The sequence below is a fragment of the Anopheles gambiae genome, chromosome 2 (genome assembly GCF_943734735.2).
Source record: "Anopheles gambiae chromosome 2, idAnoGambNW_F1_1, whole genome shotgun sequence".
Lineage (NCBI taxonomy): Eukaryota > Metazoa > Arthropoda > Insecta > Diptera > Culicidae > Anopheles > Anopheles gambiae.
In genome coordinates, this window is record NC_064601.1 from 65,616,782 (window position 1) to 65,636,362 (window position 19,581).

The 19,581-nt window shown below is 39.0% G+C and overlaps 1 protein-coding gene across 13 annotated transcripts in view; it reads right to left on the reverse strand.

Moving 5' to 3' along the window:
• Nucleotides 1-16,440: 16,440 nt before the first annotated feature.
• Nucleotides 16,441-19,581, reverse strand: part of LOC1278540 (homeobox protein extradenticle) — a 51,615-nt gene continuing 48,474 nt past the window's right edge. For all 13 annotated transcript variants that reach the window (XM_061651070.1, XM_061651065.1, XM_061651069.1 and 10 more), the window contains 2 exons: nucleotides 17,894-18,041; nucleotides 16,441-17,798 (listed from right to left, as the gene is read on the reverse strand). In XM_061651070.1, coding sequence (XP_061507054.1) covers nucleotides 17,517-17,798; nucleotides 17,894-18,041 — 430 coding nt within the window. In that variant the 3' untranslated portion in view covers nucleotides 16,441-17,516. The remainder of the gene's footprint in view (nucleotides 17,799-17,893; nucleotides 18,042-19,581) is intronic.

Consider the following 19,581-nt stretch of genomic DNA (forward strand, 5'->3'; position numbering starts at 1 on the left):
ATAGCTGATTTAGGGCTGTTTAACGAAAAATCGTTCCGATGTCGTACTTTGTGGCTGATTAAGAGATAGACGGTACTTTGCGGAACTATGGAGCTTTTTAACAGGCACATGGTACTCTTTGGAACTTTGCGGCTGATTAGCACTATGCGTAGGGTTCATGATGGAACTTGAAGGCTTGTTAAGAAAGGGTACTGAACTTGGTGGAACTTTATAGCTTTTTAATGCATGACATCGGTTCAAGGTGGCTCTTGTCAAAGTGTCAAAGACGGACGCCGGCAATAATCTCATTGCTGCTGCACAAGTTAGATTCGTTACTTGAAGAATGAATATTGAGTGAAGCGATTGTGAAGTATCAGTAAATTGTGTAAAAATTTGTGTAATTTATCAATACAAAAGATTTAAAAATATACATATGTGTTTAAACCAAACAAATTTTGTTGTTTATTTCATCGATGACGCTTGCTTGAAAATAAAACACAAAGAAAAATAATCCCTGGCATCGTGGCATAAGGAAGCTGCTTAGGCGCTGTTTGAAAGACCCACATAGAACTTTGATGCTGTTTATCTACTGCAAAAGGCGAATTAGAGCAGCGATCTTTAGCGTGCCAAAATGAGCTGCTTAAGCAATTCTGGCTATTTGGGAAATATCTTACAATGGGGGCCTTCACAATTCTAGGAGCCCTTCACGATTCTAGTCAGTTTTTTGTATGGAGTTTGACAGTTGGAGGCTGAAATAATGTAAACAATCCATACAAAACCACACAAAAAACTAGCCTGCGATTTTCAGTCTAGAAAATATTAGCCTAAAAGCTAGAATTAGATTCGAGTACCTGCTCGAAAACAAAGGTTTGTTTACATTTATCCCAAGGTGCATTAAAGAGATCAGGTGGTGGAATCTGGAATCAAAGTGTATGTAGTCCAGGTGGTCTCATAGCATTTTTTATAACCAAATTTGAATATCACTTTTTGATAAGATGGGTGAAAACTTTTGTTCAAACAAGCTTTCTGGAGGCTTGACGAATACTCAAAACACTGTTAAAATCTTCATCCAGAAGCAGAAGCGATAAAAATAAGCCTTTTAAATTCATTCACCTTGGGATAATCCCACCTGTATATTATACCCACTTAGATAGTTGCTCGAAAACTGCTATAAAATGCAAACAGCTGACAGGCTGAAATTTCAGCCTACGAACTTACAACGGAAAGGCCCCCCTAGTCAGTTTTTTGTATGGAGTTTGACAGTTGGAGGCTGAAATTATGTAAACACTCCATACAAAACCACACAAAAAACTAGCCTGCGATTTTCAGTCTAGAAAATATTAGCCTAAAAGCTAGAATTAGATTCGAGTACACACAGCCTACACAGCCTACGAATTTCAAACGGAAAGGGCCCCAATAGTAGATTGTGGACCAAGACGGTTTGCGATATGGCGTGAGATAAAAATAGACAGTGGCTCAGAAATAAGTCAGCTGTTGGAAGGAGTATTTCGTGAAAGAGGACCTCCTGATGAATTGCTAATGGATAACGGATTGGCATTCCGCTCTAGCTATGTCGAACTGCTGTGTAGTAACTGGAATGTAGTGAGGCGATATAGAGCAGCTTATCGTCCATCCGGTAATGGTATTATCGAACGTAACCATCGAACAACTAAAAGAATAGCTGCCAGAAGGGCCACATCACCTCTCCAGGCCGTGTTTTGGTACAATCTGGTGTCGGATTGTTGTCGAGAGGAATAGCAGATGCCATCTTCCGTTACAAATTGAGACAATCTTCGGCAAAACCTCGAGAGCCTTCAGAAAAAGGCGTCGAGGAATGCCCTTTCAAGCCAGGAGATTCGGTATTCGTTAAGCCACCCCAAGTAACCTGTACAACCAAATGGAAGCCTGGCACAGTGACTGGTGTCATATCAAGAAACACTGTAGAGGTGGAAGGCACGCCAAGACATGTGCTTGACATTCGAAGAGCGCCGAGTACATACGGGGGAAAAGACCTTCAGACAACCTCACACATTGCCTTACCATCATCCGCAGCTGAGGACGAGATAGATCTCTTTCTTGATGCAAGGTCAAACCCGAATGATTCTATAGACGCTCACGTCGAAGTTGATGAGGAGCAAGCGGAAACAAGCGTTGAACAATATGCTGAAATTCCTGGCCAGTCTGATGAGCAGCCCATAGAAATGAATGAAGGTCGACCGGTGCGGAACCGACGGTTGCCACAGGCACTGGCAGATTTTGTAGTAGACGTTAAGTGATGAGAACATCATGAGGGTATGTAATGTTTGGCAGCCCTGCACTTTAATCAGTGACGTGCAGGTTCAGACAGCTCCGACAACGCCAATCTGTCAAAGCGACAAACCGCATGAAGGATAAATAAACGGGCATTAGACAGAAGACAACCAATGGTTATCCAAGGTGTTGTTATCATTTCTATATCACACCAACCAATCCGACTTTGCCAAAACGTTAAGGGAGACGATAAGCAGCATTCGACCACAGAACATCGCTTGGCATACTTATAAACTTATTGTCGGCATACATACTTACAAACTTATTGTCGGTGAGATAGATTCGCCAGAACTACTGGCTAGAGTCAACATAAATGTCCCTCCTAGAGTGTTCCGTAACTACAGACTAATAAGAACTGACCTTACAAGACGTGCATACAGCGAGAACGACCCAATGACTGCGATGGCCCGTAAATTTAATCAGCGTTACACTTCATTTGACTGGCACCTACCTACTAGATTTTGTTGATCCGTTTTGTCATTGTACACTGCGTTAGTTATTTAAGTTTTAGTTTTAATTCAGTGATAAGGCCGCTTGTTTGGCCAATCACTTAATACAATAAACAATACAATACAATACAATACCAACCGCACACCGTTTGTGCATACCGATCTGAACAGGTGTACTCACGTGTTCATACGCAACGACACCGTCCGACCCGCGCTAACCACACCTTACTAAGGTCCATATGAGGTTCTACACGCAATCCTAAGATACTCCTACATGAACAGTCAACGCTGGTTTCGGTCGACCAGGGTTACAGGGGTACAGGGTTTCGAATCATATAAGGGAATAGTTCAATCACTTAGGGGAATGTGATAAGCATTGTGTGGAAATTTGCAATCATATAGGGGAATCTTTCAAGCAGTTAGGGGAGAGTTACAATGTCTATGGGGAATTTTGCAATCCGCAGGGGAAATTTATCCGGGCTTCAATCCAACCCTGCAAATGTCAAGTGTCAGAAGATAGTTTGTTTACATTGCGTCGATGCCGGTTCATAAACATTCAATCAGGCCAAGGAAAAGGTAACTAATTACAATAATTTTTTCAAATTCTCCGGTTTAAAGTGCTTTTCTTATTCAGGCAAAGGATTTCATTAGAAATAATCAATCAAAGATGCCGTCAATAAAAAATATTTCACTGTAAGAAAAACAAAAAATTGTAAAATTGTATCATGAGGAATACCGCATGACGGACATTACTAGGATAATGGATCTGAACATCCAAACTGTTTCTCGAATTGTTCATAAGTTTTTGAAAGATGGTGTGATTACAAACCATTCGAGCGAAAAAGGAGGTCCACACAACAAAAAACTCACTGCGGAGCAATTGGAAATCATAAAATCGTGGGTGGACGAAGACTGCTCAACGAGTCTGAAAAAGACTTCCGAAAAGTGTGCCCGTGAATTTGTGGTTAACGTTTGTATATCCTTACTAACCTACTTACTTATCCGGCGCTACAACCGCTTTGCGGTCTTGGCCTGCCTCAGGAGTGTCCGAAACCGCTCACGGTCTCGCGCCTTCGTCTACTAGTCCGTTATCCGGGCTTTAAAGCGGACGCCTCCACGCCATCTTGCCACCTCAATTTGGGCCTACCACGCCTCCTCTGTCCTTGTGGACGGCCTAAAAAGATTTTACGGGCTGGGTCGTCCGTTTCCATGCGTATAACATGGCCAGCCCACCGGAGCTTGAGGTGAATGGTGACAAGTGCAGTCCTGTGAATGTGTAGCTCCCGTTTGTGAACTGTGAAAACTTGTGAAATAGAGAGCTAAGTGTTATTTTGTTTTGTTCTACTTGGTACTTAATGTTAGTGCTACCTGCGGTATCATTGTTTAGTATTTGTATTATTGTTTTGTGAATGTAAAACACGGGTGAAGTATCTCGGTCGACAGCGTCACTGCGTTGCCAAAAGTGATTAATCTTTACTCGGTATGTGTTTGGGTTCGTGCTAGCATACGTATCGTTGTCCGTTTGTCAAGACGTGTACACGAGTGTAAGCGTTTGATATTGCAGGCTGTAGTAGAGTAGTGTTTGTGTGCATTTGCTGTTACCTTTTTTTCATGTCTGTGATGATAATTTTTTTAATTCTAAAACAGCTCGCCCGAATTTTGTTTTTACGGCATGGAGTGTTTAGCATGCTCCGCCGTAGTTTTAATAAACGATGACCCAATTTTGTGTGCGGGGAAATGTGGTGGCAACTTTCATCGTCGCTGCGTTACCCCCTCGCTCTCGAAAACAGCAGCCAAAATAATTATTGAGAATAAGAATGTGCTGTATATGTGTGATAGATGTTTAGAACACAAATCGGGCTTGGCGGGTATGGATGTAGATGTGAGTGGATCGTACGATTTACTCACACAATCCATAAAAAATTTGGAGTCGAATGTGAGTGTATGGATCGTGTGCCTTGGAAAAGGGAATCGAGACTCTAAAAATTGAGCTCTGCGCACAAGTGGAACGCAAATTGGAGCAAAAATTGCGAGAAAACTTGAGTGCGGTAGAATGCTCAAATAAGGCAAAGGAAGCCTTGCGTGCAACCTTTGACGATACTAAGGCCAGAGAAACAGTAGAGGATGAAAGTTGGGCTACAGTGACTAAGAAAAGAAAAAGGACGAATAGAGGGAACAGTAATGTTCAAACCATTATTAATCGATTTGACACGGGGAATGTTAATTCGACGCCTAAGATTTCTGACAAGGTTACTGGATCCATTTTAGCAAACAAAAATAAGAATAGTAAGACTCTGGTTATTGTACCAAAGATGGGTCAATCTTGTGATAAGACAAGAGCTGACCTTCGCGCTAAGCTGGATCCAAGGAAGCAACAGGTGTCGGAATTCCGTAACGGCAAGGACGGTCAGGTCAATGTTCTGCTCAGGTTAAATTAGATGAACTCAGGAAAGAAGTAGAAAACATTTTGGGAGATGAGTATGCAACGGATTTACCATTGTCACGTGTAAAGATAATATGGATGAGCGAAAAATACACTGACTCACATTTAGTAGATCTTTTAAAATCTCAAAATGAGGAAATACCCTGGAAACAGGTCAAGGTCATAGGAATGTTTGTAAATAAAATTTACAAGTACCAAAAATATAATGCGGTCTTGGAAAATGATTATGAGTCTGGCCTATGTCTGGCAAAATTAGGAAAAATAAATGTGGGATTTGATAGGTGTAAAATTTCGAAGTCCGTGCATGTTATGAGGTGTTATGGATGTGGTCAATTTAATCACAAGAGCACCGAGTGCAAGAATAAGCAAGCTTGTTCAAAATGTGGTGATGAACACAAAACGTCCGAATGTACTTCATCTTCTTTGAAATGTGTGAATTGCGTGTTAGCAAACTCTGTTAGAAACCTTAAACTAGATGTAAGACATGCGGCCAATGATTATAATTGTCCGATGTTTAAAAAACAGATAGAAAGGCGTATGCAACTTTCTCAATAGCAGGTAGGGGAGGAGTTGGGACGGTTCAGAGAGATTTTATATTTCAATGTAGCCGGTCTTTCGTCCAACTACGCCATGTTTCTTGAGACAGTAGAGAAAGTTCAACCGTTGCTGGTCTTAATCTCTGAAACTCATGTGATTGAGGAAGAAGTATTTCAGCAGTTTCATATTAATGGTTATAGGGTTGTGTCGTGTTTGTCCCACTCACGTCATACAGGAGGTGTAGCTGTTTATGCCAGGAGCGAAATTGTCCTAAAGGTGATTTTTAATGAATCATTGGAGGGTAATTGGTTTCTTGGTGTTGCAGTTTCTAAGGGAATGACAGCAGGCAATTACGGGATATTGTATCATTCGCCAAATGCAAGTGACTCAAGGTTTGTAGACATTTTGGAAGAATGGTTAGATAGATTCTTGAATTTTAGCAAACTTAACATTATCGTCGGTGATTTCAATATTGACTGGTTAAATGTTGAAAAATCTGCGAAGTTGAAAAGCTTAATGGATTCAGTAAACATGAAACAAAAAGTTAACGAATTCACACGGCATATTCACACGTGAAACGTGGTGAAACGATTCAACGAAAATTTAAATGTTGGAATAGGTACTCGAAATTTGCTCTTTGCAATCATGTGTCACAAGGTTTAAGGCAAGAAGCACCGAGCTTCAACGAAGCTGCAGACTTGTTATGGAACACATTGAACTTAGCCGTGCGAAACGGAGAAGAGACGAAGCATACCAACATTTTATTAGATCAAACTCAGGCTACGATTGGACTGAATACACTAGACTAAGGAATACATACAGCAGGAATCTCAAAACTACTCGTAGAAATTACTTTAGTGGTGAGATATCTAAGCATAAAGGAAATAGCAAGGAGTTGTGGAAAGTGCTTAAAAGTTTACTAAGGCCAGAGGGATCACGCGTTTCTGTTGTAAAATTTTATGGGTTGGTAGAATCGGCAGATTCAATAATATGCCAGAAATTCAATTTGTTTTTTGTAAACAGTGTTTTAGATATAAATCAAAACATTGCTGATGCCAGAGCGCCTGATTCTTTGTTTTGTAATGATGCTCCAGGAAACCAATTCAAATTTCAGAAAATTACAAAAGAGAAATTAAAAACTATGTGTTTCAACCTGTCCTAAACAGCGGGCATAGGAAATGTTGACTGTAATACTATTCAGGATTGCTTCCATGTGGTAGGAGAGTCTCTTTTTATAGTGCTCAATCAGCCGCGGGAGAAGGGTATTTTTCCGGAGACTTGGATGGAATCATTGGTAATACACTGGTGGACATTAAAATAGGAAAAAAAAATTTGTGTGTTTTTTTTTGCATACACTAGGTGTGTCATCGCCAACAGTTCGAGGCGTACTGAATTTGTAATAGCCGAATTTTGCCTTTTATACTCTCATTCTTGGTGCGCTACTTATCTGAGTTTTGAGTGCCGGCAGCGTTTTGCGGCAGTATAAAAGGAGAGCCAAACCGTGTTGTGCTTCATTCTTCCATCAGTGGTCAAGGTGAAAGATTGCTGTTTAAAAATTCCACAAAATCATCATGGGTCGCGGAAAGCACTGCACACCAGAGGAGCGAAAACACATTCAGGGGCTGTATCGTGAGAACGTGCCAATCAAGACAATCTGCAAGGCGTTCGGCCGTTCGCGGACGTTTGTGGACAACGCCATTCGTAGCGAGGCTACGGGTAAATCGACAGGTCGTCCGCGAAAAACAACGGCCGACGTTGACGCGCGGATTGTTGAGATGATCAGGGCGGATCCTTTCAAAACTTGCACTCGTATCAAGCAGGAGCTTGGTTTGCAAGTTTCGGCGAAAACGGTGTCTCGCCGTTTACACGCCGCTGGGTTCTGTGCCCGGAGACCGAGGAAGGTTCGTAAGCTGCAGCCGCACCACGTAGAAGCGCGCATTCGGTTTGCCGAAGAACATTTAGCTGCATCCATCTTTTGGTGGAGCAAAATCATTTTTTCGGATGAGTCCAGAATCAATCTGGATGGTTCGGACGGCATTAAATACGTCTGGCGCTTTCCTAATCAGGCGTATCATCCGAAAAATACGATAAAAACCCTTAGTCACGGAGGCGGCCACGTAATGGTGTGGGGTTGCTTCTCCTGGCACGGCACGGGTCCTTTGTTCCGTATCAACGGGACACTGAACTCGGAAGGGTATAGAAAAATACTTAGTCGTGAGATGTTGCCATACACCCGACAACAATTCGGAGACGAAGAGCATTACATCTTTCAGCATGATAACGACTCTAAGCACACATCGCGAACAGTTAAATGTTATTTGGCAAACCAGGATGTGCAAGTTCTACCGTGTCCTGCGTTGAGTCCTGACCTCAACCCGATTGAAAATCTGTGGTCAACTCTCAAGCGTCAGCTTAAGAACCAGCCTGCACGTTCAGCCGATGATCTATGGATACGCTGCAAGTTTATGTGGGAACGCATAGACAGAAGCGAATGCCGTAATCTCATCGGCGATATGGCCAAACGCTGTCAGGAAGTGATAGCGAATAACGGTCACCAGATTGACCGTTAAAATGTGTTTTCGCTCAGTGGAACACCGCAACACCTCCTCCCAACAACCACTTAAACAGTCCTTTTCAGGGCTACCAAATATATCTGACAAGAACTATGTCTTTCGGTCACAGAAAAAAGTTCCTATTTTTATGTCCACCAGTGTACCTATTCCTAAAGTTAGCGGAGCTACCAGTGCGGAAGAGATTCGTCCCATCAATATGTTGCATGTACTCGAAAAGGTGCTGGAATTGGTGGTTAAGGAGCAATTGGTCCAGTTTCTAACTCGAAATGACCTGTTGATTAGTGAACAATCAGGATATCGACAGGGACACTCTTGTGAAACTGCTTTAAATCTTGTACTGGCGAGGTGGAAAGTGTTGATGAATCGAAAGGAATCGATAGTTGCAGTTTTGTTGGATCTAAAACGAGCATTTGAGACTATATCAAGACCGTTATTGCTGCAGACCTTAAGGCGTTTTGGTATTGTGGGGAAAGAGCTCAGTTGGTTCGAAAATTATTTAAAAGACAGAACTCAGAGAACAGTTTTTGGAAACTCTATATCAGAACCTATAGAAAATACCCTTGGAGTTCCGCAAGGAAGTGTTCTTGGACTAATTTTGTTTATAATGTATATCAATGACATGAAACAGGTTTTGAAGTCTTGTGAGATCAATCTTTTTGCCGATGATACTGTTTTGTTTATCTCGCACAAAGACATCAAGCAAGCAGAGTCGCTGATTAATTTCGATTTAAACGCTCTGGATGGTTGGCATAGGTACAAAAAGCTAGCATTAAACGTTAAGAAGACTAGTTATATGGTAATGAATGCTGGTGTATTAGACAGTCCCCCATCCATCGTGATAAATAAGGAACCAATCGAAAGAGTCCATCAGGTTAAATATCTGGGGATTATTTTAGACGACAGATTGAAGTTCAACACTCACGTAGACTGGGTCATCGCTAAATTGGCATCAAAGTGTGGGGTTATTAGTAGGCTGGCAAAAGATCTCGATTTTTTTGGGATAGTTAACCTCTATAAGTCACTGATTTCACCACATTTTGATTTTTGCTCGTCGATTCTGTTTCTTGGCAATAAGGGACAAATTAAAAGGCTTCAGAGATTGCAAAATCGTATTATGCGGTTAGCTTTAGGGTGTGGCTGACGTACGTCGTCTTTTGTTATGCTAGATATTCTTCAGTGGATGTCTGTAGAGCAGAGGATTGTGTATCAAACTATGACCTTTATATTTAAAGTTTTGGGGGGGGCTTTTGCCAGGGTATTTAGGGGAACGCATTGTTCGAGGATCTGATGTTCATCGGCACTGTACACGCAGAGCAAATGAGCCGAGGGTTTCCAACTTAATTTCACATGGTGCCAGAAACTCTTTGTTTTTCAAGGGGATTCTATTATACAACAGATTAGCCGGAGAAATCAAGAATGCGAGTAACTTGCCAAACTTCAAACGTAAGTGTGCGGCATATGTTAAACAAACTGTGTAATGTCATATTTGTGTAGAAGTCCTATGTCACTATGCAAGGTTTATTAATTATATCAGGTGGTGGATAAGGGCCTTTGGGGGGTCGCCATAGTTGAGGGACTTTACGTCATTTTAAAACCGTTAAACAATGCTTTCCGCACACAAAGCATAGCAAATAGAAAAGATTTCTTTGTTACTACGTGCATGTTTGTGTGTCTATTGATTTTATCGAAAAAATGAGATATATTAACAAAAGATTTGATGATTTGTTTGTACACGAAATGTAAAATCATGTGAGTATGAGTTCTAATCTTATGTAAATTGTCCATACGACTCGTATATAATGAAGAATTAATGCGACAATTGAAAAAAAGTAATTTTTATCCTCAAAACTGTCGCAAACACAATTAATTATAGAGTAATTTTACGGAATAACACAAAATAACACACTTAAATCTATGTTTTAATGTTAAATATGAACTCGCAAAGCCCAACATATATTTTTAAAGAATATTTAATCGAGAAAAAGTGGTAAAAAAAATAAATGAACCTTTTAAAAAATGTAAACAATGTTTGAACCCTGGGGACCTTACGTCAAGTGACGAATTGTCAAAATACTCTAGATTCCACCACCTGATATTTTTAAATCCACCTTGGTCACTATGTTATGTATAACTGCACTTGTCATCATGAGCTTGATGATGATGATAAGATTTTTCTTGATATATGAAAACAAATTAGAAAAAATATATAAGAAAGAAACAACATAAGTTTGAGACACGCGCGCGTACAAGTGTACAATCGGATTTAGTTTGGGAGAGCTTGCTGTCTGCATGTCTGGGAGGTCACAGCGAGATTCACTCATTGATGATTGTAAGTGGCCAATTCCAGATACATTAGGTTCTCCTGCATCGGAAGGTAGTGCCATGGTGCCATCGTTGGTACCAGCGGAACTGGCCATATGCATGTTGCAGTGTGTCCTGATAATTTCCAATACATTAGGTTCTGCTGCTTCGGAAGGTATTGCCCTGGAGCCGGTGTGGCACCAGTGGAACTGGCCATATGCAGTTATGTCCTGATGTGTTCGATGGAGTTGACCCGTTTTTTCTTGATAAAACTACGTCGGTCGTCTTGGGTGTGTGTATGACTTGGTGGATTCTTTTGAATGACGTCCGATGCCACCACTTGCTCGTAATTTTTTATTTTATTCAAAAACTACCTTAGAGTAATATTATCGTAAAGATACTTCCGTCCTTCTCAAACCTGTGTTGGGGTAAGAAGTGGGACTTATCATCATCATCATCATCAGCTTGGCGAGCTTTATACGCTGTACGACAGTGAGGTCGCCGTACATCTCGTATAGCTCGTCATTATAGCGGCTCCTCCATTGTCCTTCCACACATACGGGGCCAAGTATCCTTCTGAGCATCTTCCTCTCGAACGAGGCTAAGAGGGTTTCGTCAGATTTGGACAGTGTCCATGTCTCAGAGGCGTATGTGAGTACTGGAAATATATAGGTACTATATAGTCCCAGCTTCGTCTGTCGCGACAGGTTCTTTGAGGTGAACTGCTTCTTCAGGCTGTACAATGACCGGTTGGCAGCCAGCATCCTTGCGCGCAACTCAACTTCCATACTGTTGTCGTTGCTGACCTTTGACCCAAGATAGGTGAATTCTGGGACGACTTCAAAAGTGCGTTCACCTATCTGTACATCACGCCTACGTAGATTCGGATTATTTATTGGTAGGTCCGCTGATGTTGCCACCATCAGTTTGGTCTTTGCCTCTTTTATCTGCAATCCGAGGTTCTCTGCCGCCTGCTCGATCCCTTGATAAGCTTCTGCTACATAGGAGATGCAGTATTCTTACGTTCGGTCACTTGTCTGCATTCATCGTCGAACCAGCCAGATTTGGTGTTGCCACGACGTGGTGGGAGTATATTTCTTGCACAGTTTATTATTTTTGTTTTTAGAGCGTTCCACCTCTCGCTCGTAGTTTAATATCTGTTTTCTGGTAGTAGAGACTCTTCTAAAGCGGCTTTGAATTCCTGTTGGACAGTAATGTCCCTTAGAGAGTCCGTGTTGAGCCTAGGCTGCGTGTTTTCTCCGCCCCCATTGTCGCAGGGGCGGGCGATTCTACAACGTATCACTAAGCCAACCAAGTAGTAATCGAAATCGATATTGGCTCCTCGATAAGTTCTGACGTTTAACAGGCTCGACTGTCGTCGGCGGCTTATTAACACGTGGTCGGTCTGGTTGAAGGATTCGCCATCCGGGTGCACCCACGTCATTTTGTGGATGTCCCTCCGCGCAAATTTGGTACTTCCTACAACCAGATTGTTCGCTGCGGCGAACTGGACCAATCTACTACCATTATCGTTACTGTGCTCATGCAGACTGTGACAGCCAGTGTATTGGCGGTACATTGGCTCCCTACCGACTTTTGCGTTGAAGTCCCCCAGGATGATTTTGAGGTCATGCCTGGGGCACGCATCTATAGTTCTAGCGAGACGGCCGTAAAAAAGGTCCTTCTCCTCTTCCTCTTTATCTTCGGTAGGGGCGTGAACGTTTATGAGGCTTATATTAAAGAATTTGCCTCGCATGCGCAGGGTGCATAGCCTATCGTTTATAGCCTTGAAATCCATGATTGCGGGTTCCAACCGGGGACCTACGGCGAAACCCGTTCCGAGCACGCGGTGGCGGTCATGGTAGCTGTAGTATATGTCGTAGCAATGCTTACCGCGCCTGTTGTGCACACCGTTCCCTAGCCACCGAATCTCTTGTAAAGCTACGAGGTCCATGCTCAGTGTGGCTAGGGCGTCATCAAGTTGTTTCAAGGCTCAGGCTTTGCTAAGAGTGCGTACGTTCCATGAGCCCATTTTTAGAGTAGTCCGGGGGCATTGCGTAAGGTCGGTATCGGTTCTCCTACCGAATACTATCGATAAAATATTGACGCTGCTACCGAAATCTGCCAAAAAAATCTTGCCACACTGGCACTGACGCTCTGTGCTCAGAGAGCGCACAGTGCGAAAGTGGTAGTACTGGGCGAAAGTGCTAGCACTGTGCTAGCACTTCCGCACTGGTTCGAAGTGCACACTGCGGGCACAGTGCGCACAGCACACTTAGGGCAATGTGCGTGTGCGCACAACACACTAAATTGTGCTACTTTACCCAACACTACATGTGAACGTCATTTGTTACTTTATTTTGTATAGGGAGATAGATAGTAGTTAGAAGGTCACCACAGCCATCCGCTCGATCGAACAATCGAAACGGTTTGGCTGCGCTGACAAACAATACTAAACAATGCCGCATTCACGTGTCCAATCGGTGGCTGACCGGTATGTTGACGACGCAGCATTTTTAGGAAGAAAAAACAAAAAAATATAGGTACATGTTTTTAGGAATCAATTGAGAATAAATGGGGAAAATCATGGAAAATAAAGTCAGTGATCAACTTTGATCGCCACATTTACTCCGAGGTAAGCTTCGAGTGTGATAACTGGTCTATGGTACCCTTTTGGATAGGTGCATTTAGAGTCCAATTTCCAATGTGGCTGTCGAAAAAGAGTACCAACGAGTCCGATCCCACCACATTAAGTTCATTTCGCGTAACAATAGTCATGAAAGTGTCCCAAAAAGATGAGAAACTCTGAATAATCCTATATAGGACATACATAAACACATTCTTTCCACTTTGTTCTTACATGATATAGATGAATAAGTAGATTTTTTATTATTCTGTAGCATTATAATTAAGTACACATAAAATTTAAATTTAATAGATAGATTTTTAAATCGTTTTCGTATACATGCTTTTGTTTCGTCTCCTACTTCATTTTTTTGTGTGTTTTTTCTTACAGCGTTCGTTTTTACTCTGGAAACAGCTAGCCATTCACACGTGTTATTTGTTTCATTCAGAAATATTTTTACCACACTTTCCGTTATCGATATAATGTATTTGTCTATAAAAATACAGAATAAAAAAAAACGAAATAATAAAAAACGAATAATATCATATTTTACTACTGTTTAGTGAGTTGAAATTAACGCGGTTTTTTGATCAATGGATTTTGATACGTCTTTTGAAACAATAAAAGCTTTTAATCAGCCTAAGTAGTTACACAACAGACTTATGAAGACATAACACTCAAATCGATTTTCAGATGTGTGTTAATAACTGAGACAGTTTTTTTTTCGTGAATGGTTAATGTCATTTACATTATTACAATGACATTTTATGGACCTTGCATCTTGAAAATTTTGGGCATTTGCTTTCGTATACCTGAGGGAGTCTTAATATTTTTTCACATTTAATAGACAAATCCTTTTGTACACTAATAAGATTTTTCTTCTATTTTTGTTTTAAGTAAAATGAGATTTTTATGCTGATTTGTATGAGTCAATACCGTTTTTGTTCGGATTATTTCATCATCAAATTCATTCAATCTATACGTGTGAATGTTATACATTGAAGCAGTTGTTCGAATTGGCTAGTACCTAGTACTAGTACTGAAGATGAAATGAAAAGAATAACCACAATGTGTTGAATATATATATATATATATATATATAAAAAAAAAAATATATATATATATATATATATATATATATATATATATATATATATATATATATATATATATATATATATATATATATATATTTATATATATATATATATATATATATATATATATATATATATATATATATATATATATATATATATATATATATATATATATATATATATATCATAGCACATATCATAACTATGGGTACAGAAAAAAGCTATGTGCATTGAACGGCACTGAAGTATATTTCAACCGCAAATAAATTTAAAAATATTGTGTATAATGTATCGCGACCTCATAACATGTTCCTGTTGTTTTTTACTTTGTTCACACTACGCTTTAACTTATTTGTGCAGACACACTTATTGTCAAAGGTGTCTACTGTGTTTGCAGAAATTATTAGATTTTCTTGAAATTATTTCTTCACAATTCGTATACAAACGATTATTTTTTTCAACTCAGTTTTTTCCACCTGCTTAAGCGATCCAACACTTTTCGCATTCAATGTGTCATTCATACTTTTATTTAGAGATTTTGTTTTCGCAGATTATTTATTTCTAGTTTTTTTGCACCTACATACACTTTTCGTACGTATATTGTCGTTGACGTTTCAGATGTATTTTATCTTATTTCTGTTTGTATTTCGCAAGAGGCGTCGTACGTCAAATCACAGTAGTAACCGTTTTTTTGACTATTGGAAGCTCTCTTTGCTATAATTTACTCACTGACTTTTTACTCAAACGAAGAAAAAAATGCTACGGTCTATGGTTAATTGAAGATTTTGGGTGCTTCTATATTATCTGCTCAGGATTTACAACTGTATTGTAATCACACAATCGTGATCGTAGCACTTTTGCTGGTACACTAGTTGTACATTAGTTTCTAATGTTTTACAATGTCCTGTTTGTTAATGGTTTTCATGAAATTACACATTTAAAAAAAAATAGAAACGGTAATTCGAAGAGGGAAGAAAATATGGATCATATTTTATGGGCACATCACAAAATGCAATTTTATCGTGTAATATAAATGTTTGTAACCTGGCAAGTAGCTTAGAAACGTTTGAAAATTTAAAAGAATAGTCAAATTAAAAAAAAAATTCTATTACATGTATATAACGCTTCCAAAAGAAGCAAACACAATATTAAAAAAAAATGAAAACTAATATGTGGTATAGTTTTAGCCTTACACAAAAATTATCATAAATGCGTGTCCCATTGAGTTTGCATGCAGTATGAAATTGATAGCCATATTTTGAAACATATTTTTCAATATGGTTTGAAATAAAATCGACTGTCCAGGTGTTATAACTTGTGCCGAAGATTTTTTTATTTTGCTTTTGCCGTTTTTCACTACGCAAAATGTTTGTTCGTGAGTTACTCCCTTGTTGTAGAAAGTTTTCACCGCAAACTAAGCGGATTCTTTGCAGTTCATTATTTTTTAATTACGTATATAATTTGCACCATAAACAATGTCTATGGTGCTGACTGCCCGCATCATCCTATGCCATGAATGATCTTTTGTATACCGTCATAACTTCTCAGTAAATCAAACAATTGGGAATTTAAGCAAATTTCGGCTAAAATAATGCACATGCAGGATGACCTTAATCTTTAACGTAATTTTAAATAGGCCTTCAAATCACCTTCAAAACACTAATAAATATATGTCTTCAGTTTTAATTCAATAGATTCCCTACAGATTGGCAAAATTCGGTATGTGTGCAACTTATAATATTTGATTTTTGTATTTATCTTCTAATTTCAATTTCGATGTAGTTTTTTATGTTGTTGTATTTAGTGTCACGTTCACGTAAGATTACTATTTCTCGACCTTGGTGCGACGCATTATACTTTCTGCGTCCAATTAGCGTGTTGCATTCTATTGCCATTGCATCATCCATTGTAGCGCTGCTTTTTCTATCATCGTTCTTATGCAATCCTATTATCTAAAGGTATACACCGTGAGTTTGATTCCCAGATTCCTCTATGATTACATTTCTCTCCGTATTCAGTTATGCAGTTTATGTTGTTGTCTTCAAATTTCATCATGAAAATGGTATTTTTATGTGTTCAGTTTCTTTCTGAAGCATCATCCAAAAAATATTTTTTTACAAAGTAAATTTAAAAAGTATTTTGTGGTTTATTGCCAGGTGATAGTGGTGATCTCGAAGATTTTAAATATTTTGATTGCTGTGTATGCAGCAGGGCTTTTGATGTAAATTATGCTAATGCATTTAATCATCCAGTGTATTTAAAAAAAAAGGTTATGAGATTATAATAGTAACATCATAAATAACACATATTATTGATCCGGTAAAATTATATAATACATGAATTCTGAATCAGTTGGTTACATCGGGTAAAGCGTACACTGTAGAATCCATCTATTTTTATTTCAACCTTGCAGCTTGTTATAAAACATGCGAAAAGCATTTCAATCCATCTTGCAAAAACAAAAACATAGAGCACATAATGTGACATATATTGAATTCCAATTCATAATGTCAATAGTATGAATTCGTTATATAGTAATTCGTGAAATTAAAATACCATTCTTCACCAAAGCCAAGGGATGGGTTACGAAGAAACAAATATTTTCAAATTCTACTACTCATTACATGTCTTCATGATTAGTTACATGTCATGAGTGTGACGTATTACATGAGACTTTTTCCATTTCAATTTCAGTAGGAATCATATCAGTTGCTTTGCGCCATCGTTACTACTCCTGATATCTGTCCTAAATCGTATTAATTAACATCGTTGAATGCAGGTTGGATACGTTTGTTCCTTGTAAAATGAATTCAATGTTTTTTCGTTTTAAATATTTGTATTGTTAGGCGGGAACCAATCATTTCGGCAAAACACACTTTATTTGACTTATTTTCAAAGTTAGTTTAATGCCATTTATCCGTATACTTGTGTTCTCATCTTGATGTGTGATGTACTTTAAGGTAGAAAGTAAAACTAAAGATACACTTCATATTTTGCACGCTTCAAGAGCTATTCCATGTTCATTTCTAGTGTGTATCGGTATCGGTGGCTGTTTTTTGCAAAATGTTTGTAGTAAAAATGTTAAAAATAACAAATACGAAATTTTAAACACAAAATCCTGATATTGTTGCCATGAACAGCACCGGTAGCGTTCGGAAGTATTGATTTTTGTATACCCGACTAATCCTCTTTATCAATTTACGGACTTAAATCCTGGTGTAATTGATCGTATCCCATACTACCATCGTAGGGCTGCTGCTGATCATAACCACCAGATCCCAATGAATAACCCATTGAGTCTTGCGCAGGGGCGGGAGACATCATTGGAGTAGCGGCGCCGCTAGGAGGTCCTCCCATAGAGTACGGGGATGCGCCTGCTGCCTTTTTGGCAGCGTACAGATTTGCTTCCTCCTGAGCTTTCCCAATGTTCTTTTTGTAACGAATGCGCTTATTTCCAAACCAATTTGAAACTTGTGAAACCTTCAAAACAAGAAAATATTTATTGAATCGAGTCATTGCTGTATCAAAAAGTAAATGCATTAACAATCAGCTAACTATTCTATATTAAAACATACCGTAATGCCACATTTTCTTGCTAGTTCTTCCTTGGCCTCTTCTGACGGATAAGGGTTACTTAGGTGGCTATAGAAGTATTCGTTTAGAATTTCAGAAGCCTGCTTACTGAAATTACGCCTCTTTCTTCGTGCGTCTAAGAATCGTGAGCTAAAATATTACAGAAAATTTTAAATTAATGCTTGTACTTTACATAATGTGTCGAGATTTACAAATAAAAGAAGCATACAGACTAACCTACTGATTAGGTTTTTTTAGTTGGGTTGTTATCCAACGAATGAGGTATCATTGACAGAAAGAAACTCTGGCATGGTTGTCTTACAGGTATTAAGTATAACCTTTGCAATACATTTTAATTTGAATATCTATTTTTTCAAACAATTTTATTTTTTATTTTCATTTGTTAAATTTTCCGTTTGTTTACTAGTTCGGGCCGGTCTGGTGGTACACAGTCGTCAATTCGAACGACTTAACAACATGCCCGTCATGGGTTCAAGCCCCGAATAGACCGTGCCCCCATACGTAGGACTGACTATCCTGCTACGGTAACAAAAAGTCACTGAAAGCCAAGCCCACTTCACTAGTGGGTACATGCACGCCTTGACCGGCAGCGGTTGTTGTACCACAGGAAGAAAGAAGAAGTTTACTAGTTCACTAGTTGGCACGCAACCGTATTCCAACGAGTATGGTCAAACTGTTGGTGGAGATATTTTTTTCCGTTTGGTGTTTAAAAATACGCTCTTTTAAATCATTATTTGTTATTTTAGATGATAAATACAATATTTAAATAATGAATAATGAGATTTATTAAAATTATTCGATGTCTTATCACCCAAGTTTCATTATGTGCGTTATATACAAATGTATTAAAATGACACTTATTACTAATTGCATACAAATCGCATTTGAATTTTGAACCAACACCAACTTTGAAAGGTGTAAAAAACAATTTTGTTAAGCATCATCAAACGATTCTTTAAATGCTCATTCACGGAAATTTTGTTTTATTTTCAAACTGCCGAAATGTTTTCTTGCTTGTTTGTACTCAATAACCAAATATAGCCATATTACTAAAAAAAGCTCATTCAAACAAAAATCTTCTTTCGTCTTTTGGCTCAACAACCGTTGTCGGTCAAGGCCTGCCTGTACCTCTTGTGGGGTTGGCTTTCACTGACTTATAGATTTCCCCCATTGTAGGATAGTCAGTCCTACGTATGGCGGCACGGTCTATTTGCAGCTTGAATCCATGATGGGCATGTTAGTAAGTCGTACGAGTTGACAACCACGAGTTGTACCACTAGACCATACAAAAAAAAGGGTTTTAATATTGGTCAGTCTCATGACACTGTCGTTCAATACACAGCTTAACATCAGCCGGCATCGCAAACGAAATGGTTAAAAATTAACCAGAGTCATTAAAAAAATCCTCGACATTGGCATCGCGAACGCATTGAGTTAATTTCTCGAAAATCGTTACGAGGGTTTCGAATAGTATCTCCTGCTCGAAATCTTTTTAATTTGTGTGCATCTTTGTAATTTAAAAAATTAATTTACTTTTTTCACTGTTCTTTGTCCAACTGATCACTCATTGGATGTTTCAAGTAATGTGAAATAAACATATTTTTTTCAAACTAGAACCACTGCTTTAAACAGGTTGGAAACCACTGCTTTAAACGACTGTTAAAATGTT